At 38.4% G+C, this 11,831-nt stretch overlaps 1 protein-coding gene and 1 pseudogene across 1 annotated transcript; one reads left to right on the top strand and one right to left on the bottom strand.

Moving 5' to 3' along the window:
• Positions 1–4,040: 4,040 nt before the first annotated feature.
• On the bottom strand, positions 4,041–5,159 carry LOC122417759 (uncharacterized). The gene is made up of 3 exons (XM_043431553.1): positions 5,035–5,159; positions 4,647–4,895; positions 4,041–4,186 (listed from the first exon to the last, which is right to left on the bottom strand). Exons 2-3 carry the CDS (start codon positions 4,864–4,866, stop codon positions 4,041–4,043), a joined length of 366 nt encoding a protein of 121 aa, XP_043287488.1. The 5' UTR covers positions 4,867–4,895; positions 5,035–5,159.
• A 1,980-nt stretch (positions 5,160–7,139) lies between these two features.
• On the top strand, positions 7,140–11,026 carry LOC122417758 (putative nuclease HARBI1; annotated as a pseudogene).
• Positions 11,027–11,831: the final 805 nt, after the last annotated feature.

Here is an 11,831-nt window from a genome sequence, read left to right as displayed (position 1 = left end):
TAGTTGAAGCAATTTCAATCTTGCTCAAAACCTCTATTTTGGAAACTGAAATTTATTATACTCAAAGATGTCTTTTTGAGTTTGTACGAGGTGTAGAAATATTGTATGGAAGAGAACATGTATCATTTAATGTACATCTGCTAACTCATTTATCGCGAAGCGTTATTAACTGGGGGCCGCTTTGGTCTCATAGTGCTTTTTGTTATGAAGATTTTCATCAACAAATTAAAAAATTTGTAAAGAGCTCTAATTCAGCTGATGGACAAATTTTGAAATCATTCAGGTCCCGGAGTGCATTTCATAAACTATACGACATTTTTGGGGAATCGTTAAGTCCACTCGCACAGGTATTTCTCGAATCACTGATGAGTAATACAAAAAAACGTCCACACATTTCTAAACATATAAGAACTGTAGGTTTTATTGGAAAAGCGATCCCGGTAAATGAATTACCAATGTGGGATTTCTTAGCTCTACAACGAATAAATATTACAGTCGATACCGACGGTTACAAAGAATATTATAAACGAGCTATCATTGAAAATGAAATAATACACACTAAAAAGTACACCAATGTTAAAAAACGAAACAGTTATACAGTTTTACTAAAAAATAATGAATTTTTTGAAATTGACATTTTTTTGTTGGCATCAGTGCAGGGTGAACCAAAATGTTTCGCAATTGGTAAATATTTCGAGAAAGAGTGCAATAATTTATTCCCTGATCGGCATTTGGGACATTTAACGTTTGTACAATTATCCCCGCATCGTGCAGTTGTTGAGGCTACAATGATTAAGCAAAAAGTTACGATAGTATCTATGCCCGATTATCCAATGTCTATTGCTTGTAAACATCCTAATAAATATGAGTTGCTCACTTGAATTTTTATTCTTTTATTGTTCTTGCCTATATTTGATATGCTATGCCATTTATTTTATTGTTGCTGCTTAGACAACGATTTTCCAGGCCTTTTATTGAAACCTGTGAGTTTTATTGATGATTTTCTTAGTCCCACATCCACATGAAGACGAATATATTTGTAAAAACCCTGTAAAAAATACAGACAAGCTGTAATTTCAACATGAATACATAGAAAAGGATTTTGATTCTACCTTCACACTGCACTAATTCGCTTCGTAAAAGGGTCAACATAGCTGTCACTTTATGTATTACATGTGACAGCTCTCCAAGACGTTTGACAACGAATCTTTTCTTTAGATTCTCTAGTATATTGGATAGAAAATTTAAGGATATGGATGAAACTTTGCTACAGGTTTGAGAAATTTTATCGGACGTTTTATATAGTTGTAAAAATAATTTGATGCCCTCTCCTAATAATAAACGAATTATTTCAGAAGCAATTGAAATTGCTGGATATTAATGATGATCAATACGTATCGGCGACGCTTGCAAAAACGCTCGTAGGAATGACTTCGTCCTTAATAATATCCGCATTTCCACAAGAGACATTGATAAAAAGTTTTTACGGTAGAGAAGTCCCAAAAAAACCAACCGTGAATTTCGAAAAACTAGATGAAAAAAAAAATAAATATCATTCGAGGTTAACCAAATGATACATTTTTATAATATTTCTGTATGAAGTTGAATAATCAAATCTCGGGTAACAATACGCAAAAAACTTTCTCTTGCCATTTCAGCTGTATTTTTAATACTAAGCTTCCGAAAGTTTCCTCGTTTCTGGAAATAACGATTGATTATATTTCCGCAGCAATTGTTAAATCAAGATTTAAAGAAAAATTCACGGAACTGGGTCTTCGACAATCGATCAATAAAACATGCAATAAACTCCGAAAAAAACTACAGTGAACGTTTGAACAATACGATGAACAATTTGAAGAATCGAAAAAGTGATATTGCTCTATTTCACAAAAGCCGATAAAAACTAAGTTATTCATTGTTTATTTTTGTTATGGTTATTATCGAATTCTGTGTATTACTCATGTATATGAATATTTAAAAAAATGAATAAAATATGAATATCAAGTTAAGTTCTTATTGTATATATTCTCCCGCTCCTTCTCTCTCTTTCCCTCTCCTTCTCCTACTCCTTCCCTCTCGCCACCCGCTCTTTCCTTCTCCCACTCCCTCTCTCTCTCCCTGTCTCTCCTACCCCCTTTCCTTTTCCTGCTCTCTCTCTCACTCTCCCGCTCCCTCTCTCTCCCCGTCTCTCTTACTCTTCCGCTCCCTCTCTCCCCGTCTCTCCTACTCTCCCCCCTCTCTCTTTCCCTCTCCTTTTCCCCCTTTTCCGCTCCTTCTCTCTCTCTCCCCGTCTCTCTCTTTCCCTCTCCTTCTCCCATTCCCTCTCTCTCTCCCCGTCTCTCTCTTTCCCTCTCCTCCTCCCACTCCCTCTCTCTCTCCCCGTCTCTCCTACCACCTTTCCTTTTCCTGATCTCTCTCTCACTCTCCCGCTCCCTCTCTCTCCCCGTCTCTCCTACTCTTCCGCTCCCTCTCTCCCCGTCTCTCCTACTCTCCCCCCCTCTCTCTTTCACTCTCCTTTTCCGCTCCTTCTCTCTCTCTCTCCGTCTCTCTCCGTCTCTCTCTTTTCCTCGCCTTCTCCCACTCCCTCTTTTTCCCTCTCTCTCTCCCCGTCTCTCTCTTTCCCTCTCCTTCTCCCACTCCCTCTCTCTCTCGCCCCGTCTCTCTTTCCCTCTCCTGCCCTCCCCCCCGCTCGTTCCTTCTCCCACTCTCTCTCGTCCCTCTCTCTTTCCCTCTCCTTCTTCCACTCTTTCCCTCTCTCTCTCTCTCCCGCTCCCTCTCCTCCTCCCACTTTCTCTCTCTTTCCCTCTCCTTCTCCTACTCCTTCCCTCTTCCCACCCGCTCTTTCCTTCTCCCACTCCCTCTCTCTCTCCCCGTCTCTCCTACCCCCTCTCCTTTTCCCGCTCTCTCTCTTTCTCTCTCTCACTCTCCCGCTCCCTCTCTCTCTCTTTCCCTCTCCTTCTCCCGCTCTCTTTTCCTCTCCTTTTCCCACTCCTCCCCCCCGCTCTTTTATTCTCCCCCTCTCTCTTTCCCTCTCCTTTTCCCGCTCTCTCTCTCTCTCTCTCTTTCCCGCTCCTTCTCCCACTCTCTCTCGCTTTCCCCCTCTCCCCCCCGTTCTTTCCTTCTCCCACTCTCTCTCTCTCTCTCCCGGTCCCGCTCTCTCTCTCTTTTTCCCTCTCCTTCTCTCATCCTCTCCCGCTCCCTCTCTCTCTCCCGCTTCGTCTCTCTCTCCCGCTATGTCTATCCCTCTCCCGCTTTCTTAATCCTTTCTCCTTCGCTCTGGCTCATTCTCCACTTTTGCTTTACCGCTCTCGTTTCCTCTTCCTCGTTGTCACCATCTCATCAGCGCTATCTCGCTCTCTTACTCTCTTGCTTTCTAACTCTACATTCTCACCTTCTCCAGCTTTCTTACTATCCTGGTTTCCTGCTTCCGCTTCTCTGCTATCACGTTTTCCTTCCACCTTCCTCTTTTTTCCTTTATATTTCACTCGCACTCTTTCGCCCCGGCTTTCATCCCTTCTCTTTAGCTCCTGATCTCTCCTTTTTGCGCGCGTGTGTGTGTTTGTGCGTGTGTGTGTGTGTGCCTGCGTGCTGTCCAGAGGGAACGCAATCGACGGTTTCATCTTAAAATTTAAGTATCATTTAGTCTTACCTGTTGATGCACGAATTTTTATCTGAATCGCTTCTTATTCGCTGTGGAAATCCGTTTCTAATACTTTGACACGTTGATACACGTGCTATCGCGACTTGAAACAAAATTGTCGAACTAAAAACAAAACATTATCGGCGATGTATGCCCTCTGTGTGCGTGCGTGCGTGTGCGTGTGTGTGTGTGTGTGTGTGTGTGTGGAACTGTGCGTGTGCGTGGGGAACTGTATGTACGCGGGATACAGGTTTATGAATTTTATTATCTTTATTTTACTTTTTTTATTTTTTTATCACAGGTGATACAACAGAATTTTGAATTTTATTATTTAACATCATATTATAATTATTAAATAAAAACAATTAACTTTTTTATATCTTAGATCAACGAAATTTTTCTATTGTAAGTTTTGCCCGCGGCCTCTCTGTAATCTTCTCCCGCGATAGGGGTTCGAGATGTTGAAAAGAAGATCTACCACCCGCGCCTGAGCATTTCTGAAGGACTGTTCTCTTCTGTTCCATCGTTGTTGTTCCGAGTAAAGTCCTGTAAAATACATCAAATTTATTAATTATAGATAGAGTAAGCATTAGAAAAAGATTAAGTTAGAGTTAGAATTGGATTAAAGAGGAGATAAAAACAGAGTTAAAGCGGGGAGTCAAGAGAGAAAGAGATAGAGATAGAGAGAGAGATATAGAGTGACAGAGATAGAGATAGAGAGATATAGAGATAGAGAGTTAGAGGGTAGAGAGATATAAAGATAGAGATAGAGAGATAGAGATAGAGATAGAGAGAGAGAGTTGAAGTTCGAGATAGAGATATAGTTGGAGTTGGAGTTAACGTTAAAGATAGAAATAGAAAGAGGGGGACTTGGACTTAGAAATAGATACAAATAAAGGTATAGAGATAGGAAAGAGGTTGAAGTTTATTACAGCTAGAGTTGAAGTTAGAGAAAACCAAAGTTAGACTTAAAGATAGAGTTAGATATAAAGAGAACAAAATATACCTCCGCGGGCCTGCTCGGGTGGTTCCGTTCGCATCACATGGGGTCGGTTCATCATAGAAGTTCCGGGAGTCCTCTCCCGTTCTTCCCTAGGGGCCACAGGCTCGTGGACCCTTTCCGGGCCGATCGGAACCGGACGCAGTCTCCTGGACCGCCGGACAACGTGAGAAGATCCCCCGCCTCTCTGTCTTTGACGCGTCGAATTCGCAGGTGGGGGTTGCATAGATCTCCGAGGCGAAGAGTGTTCACAATCTGAAACAAAACAAATTTATGAACGGTATGAATGGTGTGTGCGTTTGTGTATGCGTGCGTGTGTATGTGTGTATGCGCGAGCGCGTGTCGCGGAATGGATGTTTAGGAGCAGAGGGTAGCTACAATTTGAAAAACTTACTTTCATTTTGAGGTTCGCGTTCTTCCCTGCCTGGTTGAGGCTCATTATTGGGATCGTTGTTTTCATCTATGTTGTCCAGATCTGAAAAAAAGTGATTAGAGAGATACACCAGAAAAATTCAATATTTACCATGTATCGCTGAGTTCATCTATAAGAAGTATTATGGTATATCATGAAATTTTTTCTCAACCTTTTTGTACCAAAGATATATTCAGTCAAAAAGACTCCATTATGACACACTTAAACCCAATTCATTAGCCTATTCCAACCAGATCTAGATCTGCTCGGAGTAGGCTAATGAATTGAGTTCAAGTGTCATAATGAAGATTTCTGACTGAATATATCATTGGTACAGAAAGGTTGGGTAAACTGTCAACCTACCACACCACTTATTGTAGATGAACTCAACGATACATGGTAAATATTGAATTTCTCCGGTGTATCTCTTTAATCACTGCGAATGAACTTGTCAAATGAGTCAAAGCTTTTTTGCCGATGAGACTATACCACACAGTTCATTCCAGTGATCAAAAAAAAGATACACCGGAGAAATTCATTTACCATGTATCGCTGAGTTCATCTATAAGAAGTGTGGTAGGTTATCATATTGTTTTTTCTCAACCTTTTTGTACCAAAGATATATTCAGTCAAAAAGACTCCATTATAACACACTTAAACCCAATTCATTAGCCTATTCCAACCAGATCTAGATCTGCTCGGAGTAGGCTAATGAATTGATCCGTTAGGTTTTGGTACGAGAAAGTAAGATGAGAGAAATTGACCCTCACAGCTTTCGCATTCCTCTATCACCTCGATTGAAAGTAAATAATTTATACTAATTTTCAAGTCATGTTCTTCGCGTATCGATCTCTTAGGTTCTCGCGGAATGTCAGCTTGCACTGGATCAGATGTGAAGGGAATTTTGTACCCTTTCACACATTGTCGGATGAATTGATCCGTCGTGAGCCGTTCACATTCTTCAACGAAATATTTTAGACGGCCCGATTTTATGTTACCGTGTTCATTTCGTTTTCGTTTGTCGAGGTGTTCGAGACTGCGGTTTTCCCGCATATGCCCTCTGTTTGAATTTCATTGACGAGCGTCTCTGAGTTCCTCCCACCTGTCGATAATTCGCAGGTGGGCGCCTGGAGTTTCCCTGATTCCTTGTAATATTTTTCTTTGGCGGTTTTTCCACTGGTTTCAAATTCGAGCATGCTTTCTCGACAGATTTTGCTTCTTTCACCTGCTCGGCAAATCTTTCCCCGTACAGTCATTTATCCGATTTGGCGGCGTCAATAATCTGTTTCATCGATTTGTTCATCAGTGGCGTAATGAAAGCTTTTCTCGCCACTGATTGTTGGTGGTGTACATCTGAGAGTAGTTTTCTTGCATCACAGAGAAATTTTAGCAATATTTGCTCATCAACACCTTCTTCTGGAGGATTGACGATCATCGAGATTGCTCCCTCAAGAGCAAAAATTGCTGATCCTACACAATTTTGTGTATATTCGAAGTGTTGATCGCGTTTCTTCGATATTTCCGTGATGACTGCAAAAATTTCTGTATTGATTTTTGGCGCCTCTGTGTAAAAATTCGTTTTTCTCTGATACTTTTCGAGAATGCTCTTCTTGATTTCATTTGGACAACTATCTTCCATCCATTTCAGCCATCTCGTCTTAAGGTGCCTGTCCACGTGAGAGTAAATTCTGAGAGTTGCTCTCGAGAGTACTCTCACGACTGTTTTCATGTGAGAGTATTTTTATGCAAGTTTTACTCTCACGAGCAGTTTACTGCTCGCAACGAGAGCTGCTGTCGCAAATTACTCTTAGGACCATGTCCATTGGAGAGCATTAGTAGCATCTCAATGTTCCATCGTAACTCCTCAGTATCAGCTGAGATGTATTCTCGTAAGCAACGAACTGCTGCAGCAATAATTGTATTTGAAATACAAAAGTTTACAGTTTAAAAAAAAAAAAAAAAAAAAAACTAAAAGAAGCTGCTGGGTCAAATCATGGGTGTCGAAAAGACAAAAACTCGGCGTTACTAACAATCTAATTTGTGAATTAGAAATCGAAGACAAATACCAATTTCGAAATTTCATTCGAATGACCGCAGTGCGACTGGAAGAACTAATAGAATTAGTCGGTCCAACAATTGCAAAAAAAGATACGCCAATGAGACAAGCCATCCCAGAGAACGCATGCTGGTAACCCTTCGCTTTTTAGCATCAGGTTGGTATAAAAATACGTATAATATTTATAACTGCATTATTTTATTATTTTTTACAAATTGATGCAATTTTTTGCATCCGCAAAAACATTACATTAATTGAAAAAGAAATTGAAAAAAGATAGCCTCGTCTGCTTTAAAACGCCGTTTACAAAATCGATCCGATTTGCGCTTGTTGTTGGTAATGCATATTCGTTATGAGAAAATATATAACTTTTCAAAATTGTACGGACGTGTTCCAGGTGATTCCTACAGCAGTCTACAATTTTTATTTCGAATACCCGTGTGTACAATTAGTCGAATAGTGACTGAAACTACGAGAGCTATATACGACGTCTTGAAGAGAGAATATTTAAAGGTAAATAAAATAGTTATATCAATTAATTGAAAAATACGAGGACACAGCCATGAAATATAACAAATTGTTAATAAACTTTACATTTGTTGAAAGTTAATTTGCCTGTCGAAAGTCAAATTTGAAGTAGATGTTTGATTGTATTGTGTCATATCGTGGATAAAAATTTCGGATGGCTATGGTTGTGTTATTGATGATGGTGATGGTGACGGTGTTGGCACTAAATACGGCGATGGACATGGCGCTTCATAGCGCAATGATGTTGGATATGGCGAGGGAACTACAGATACGGAAGTAGAGTCGCTGATATCGTCTTATCGTCGGCAATACGGGATATCACTTTTCTAATTTCCGATTTCAGTCGTCTTCTATTAGCATCAAACCGTAAACTCTTGAGCTCCATAGCTACATATTGTCCGAAACGTTCATTCTCATCTGGCTCCTCCTGCATTATTTCTAATGCAGATTTCAATAGTTTTGAATGGTCATCATCAAATTTTCTGTTTACGTTTAATTTACGTTTTGAGCCCGTTTTTTGAATTATTTCTTGTTGTTCAATAGGGTTTTTACTCCGGTCATCGATGTTTGTTTCCATCTCTTGAGTTTCGTCGTTGTTTACATCGCCATCATGAGAATTGTCTTCTTCATCGCCCTAATCACATATGAACATTAAAAACGTTAAATAATGATATTCACGATTACATAATATGCTTATTAATTTATTTAAATACGATTCGAAATTACTATAAAGCAACAGTACTAATATCATTTTTATAACGACTTCCAGTTTCCGAATACTACAGAAGACTGGTTACAAATTTCGGAAAATTTTAATGAGCGATGGAATTTCCCTCATTGTTTGGGTGCTCTGGATGGGAAGCACATTGTCATCCAAGCTCCGAATAATAGTGGAAGTATTTACTACAACTACAAAGGAACGCATAGCATAATTCTATTGGCTGCCGTAGATGCGAATTATAAATTTATGTATATAGATGTGGGCTGTAACGGACGATCACCATATAAAAATAGATCCATCAACTGTGACCGTGTATTATCAGATGGAAACGGAAATTCAATTAATATTAACGCTTTTCCGGCCATTATTATTACTGTATAATTTGCGAGTTTACACAATTTGTTTTGAAGATGATGTACAGTAATTTACGATAAATTAAATGAAATCAAACGAGACCTGATGCGAGCAATAGATTCTCCAAAAAGAAGTCTCCAGTACGCCTTGGACAAAAAAATCACCGAAATGAATAATAATATCATGTTTTCGTCGAAATCAGTATTGAAGCATGGCTCAGAAGCACGAAAAATAATTACTACCGCGCTTCCTATTAATTAATACTTTGAAAGATTTTTTGAAGTTCGACAAGTCTCTACAGGATGAAAATGCAGAAACAAAAAGTATAAAAAGTATAAAAAGGTTAGTATAAAAATGATTCAGAGATTATTTTCAAGCTTTTGAGTATAATTCAAAAATTAAAGGTTTTTTTTTCACTGCAGATTATTTTACTAAAGTCTTCTATAGCCGGAATAACTTCAATTCAAAAAGACATTGGTATCATGATCTCAACGATCATGAGTAAAGCTGTACAAATTAAATACAATGGATGCGGCCGAAAAGCCAAGAATGCCGAAACAAAATTAAATTTTAGCGCAACATTAACATTTGAATGTATGAAAGGTAAAGTGATAGACAAATTTTACATTTTCTTCAATTTTAGCTCTTGTTTCATCCAACATATTCTAGTTTCATTGCAGAAATTTTGCGAGAAGTATTCCGATGGTCCGGAGCTTGTCGGGCTTTCAACGAAACTAATTGTAAGTCGGTTGTTCGCAGGTGCTGGTGACCGAGAAGGTGGTCGTCGTGAATGCACCAATCAGCTTCCTACGCCTACCACTGAACCCGTTGCGACATCCGATGAAGAATAATCGGTTCTACATATTACATTGCTAAGAAAGTTTTCGTTTCCCAATATTTCTTCATGTTCTTTTTTTGCTTTGTTTTGCTTTATTTTTAAGATTAACCAAAGATACAGTTGAAAGTATTTTTTTTCTTTTTTGGAAATTCAAAAATCGGTAATGCATAGTTGATATACATTCTTGATATAAACAAAGTGTAATTTCGTAAAAAAAATGTTTTCTTTTCGTTGGCTTATTTGCACTGTACTTCATAAAGATTTATTTGATATTATTACTTTTATTTTTAAATTTTTGTTGAATCCCGAAACTTTTTCTGGATGATGAAAAAAGTAAATAATGTCATTCAATGCTTCTTTGTAAAAGAATGCTTTGAAATAAATATCTATATTAACAATGATACGATTGTATATTTATTAAAAAATAAATTTACATCCTTTTACCGGTACTCATGATCGGTCCACCATGTGAGTGAGGACTGGCCAACCATTGAAATCATCTTGGGCCAATGAACGACCTCGATACATCCGGACATTGGCTTGCTGTTGGGGAACTAATGGGCAAATGTTGAAGACGACTCTGGGCCAACTGTAAGATTCACCACTGAACCCAAGTTATCATTCAGACTTTTCCAATCTAGTTTCAGCACATTTTTCGATGGTAGGCCGGCGGTTGAGTAATGTAGTCTAGGTATTGAAACCTTGTTGGGCCCTTTATTAATGTTTTCAAGATTGGCAAGAAATGGATGCTGGAATGATTCGTGACCGTTAACGTCAAATTGCACAATTACCAAAGGATCGACACATCGCGCATTTGCAGGAACTATACTGCAGTCGAACCGGTAACAACAAATGTCATCTTATTAACAAGACTGAATATTTCATATACTTACGATTTCATCCTAACAAGATCGAATATTTATCAATTCATAGAATAAACGTCATGGATTTCTTGAGTTTGAGCATCCCTCGCCCCGACCGAGAGAGAATAAACGTCGACTTACAACTCCGCGAAGGTTTACATTATATAATACTAGCTATCAGCTCTAAATTCAAACGCATTGATATTATTAGTATCTTCCGTTGTATATCCTTTCGATCAATGTAGAGGATGAGATTGTCGGTCCCCCGAAAAAAGGAGATGAAGACATTGGCGAAAACCTTGTGGATCCCGAAAATCAGATTGAACCAATCAATGATCAGTTGAATATCGGTGGACAACCGCATCGAGGTAAATGATCCTAACCGTCAAATCTTGAGTGGGAGTACACGTTACGACTTGACTGAAGTGTTTGTATACTGTCTTTAGAATTCAATTATGTCAAGACGGTGAAGAGTTCTTGCAAAATCTGCTGATATCGATAATGTAGATTTTTATAATATTTTTTTTGTTCATTAAGTACCTCGTCGCCAAGTTGCTCGAAGACAGAGAGAAGCAAATGTAATCGTTTTAGGACTTCCTCGTCGTCGTGGATGACCGCGATGAACAGTAACCGAACCCACAGATTCGCCAAGAAGCTGCAGCACGGGAAGTGCAAGAATGCGACCAAGTACACGGGAAGGAAGAGGGGGGGGGGTAGAAGGAGGAGGAGGAGGAAAAAATTATTTTCCATCGCATAATAAACAGGTTTATCATTTTTTTCTTAAAAAATTTCAACTTTACAAAAAAATGTTATCCGAAAAAAAAATATTTAGAATCATCCAAAGAATACGTGTGAATTTATTCAGAATTTTTGAAATTTTTCAAAAACTTATCAAATTTGAAGAATACAAAAATAGCTAGGAAATTTTTGAAAAAATCACACGTACTCTTTAAATGATTCTCAATACCTTTTTTTATATAAAATTTTTTCGTTAAGTTGAGACTTTTCGAGAAAAAATTCATGAAAATTTACATCATGCTATCTTGCAAAAATCGCCATGTTCGAAAAACTGAGTGAGAAAAAAGTGTTTATAACCAGTGTTCAGGAAAGGTCAGACATTAAGGTCACCTTTACTGGCAATAATACAAGCAACATGCTTGTAGAGTAATTTCTGAAAATTTTAAGATTTTCCAAACATATTTAGGCCCACAGTAAAATTGTGACCACAAACGCAGAAAAACCGCACGTATTTTAAACGGAAAACTTCAACCTCTGTGATCGAGGGTTAAGCATTGTTTAAAAAATCTAAAAAAATTACAGCATTACTTTTTATGTATTTCGAACTTATTTAAGGGCGGAAAGGGTCAAATAAATTTTGACCCTCAATAACGACCACCCTAATATATGTATTGAAATATA

The sequence above is a fragment of the Venturia canescens genome, chromosome 11 (genome assembly GCF_019457755.1).
Source record: "Venturia canescens isolate UGA chromosome 11, ASM1945775v1, whole genome shotgun sequence".
NCBI classification, from domain to species: domain Eukaryota; kingdom Metazoa; phylum Arthropoda; class Insecta; order Hymenoptera; family Ichneumonidae; genus Venturia; species Venturia canescens.
This window is presented reverse-complemented; position numbering and strand designations above follow the sequence as displayed.

Excerpts from the sequence above, each read along its gene's own strand:
- LOC122417759 (XM_043431553.1), bottom strand. The coding sequence starts at position 4,866 with ATGCAACCCCCACCTGCGAATTCGACGCGTCAAAGACAGAGAGGCGGG. Across the intron at positions 4,187-4,646 it reads ACCCGAGCAGGCCCGCGGAG|GACTTTACTCGGAACAACAA; the intron begins GTATATTTTGTT and ends TGTATTTTACAG.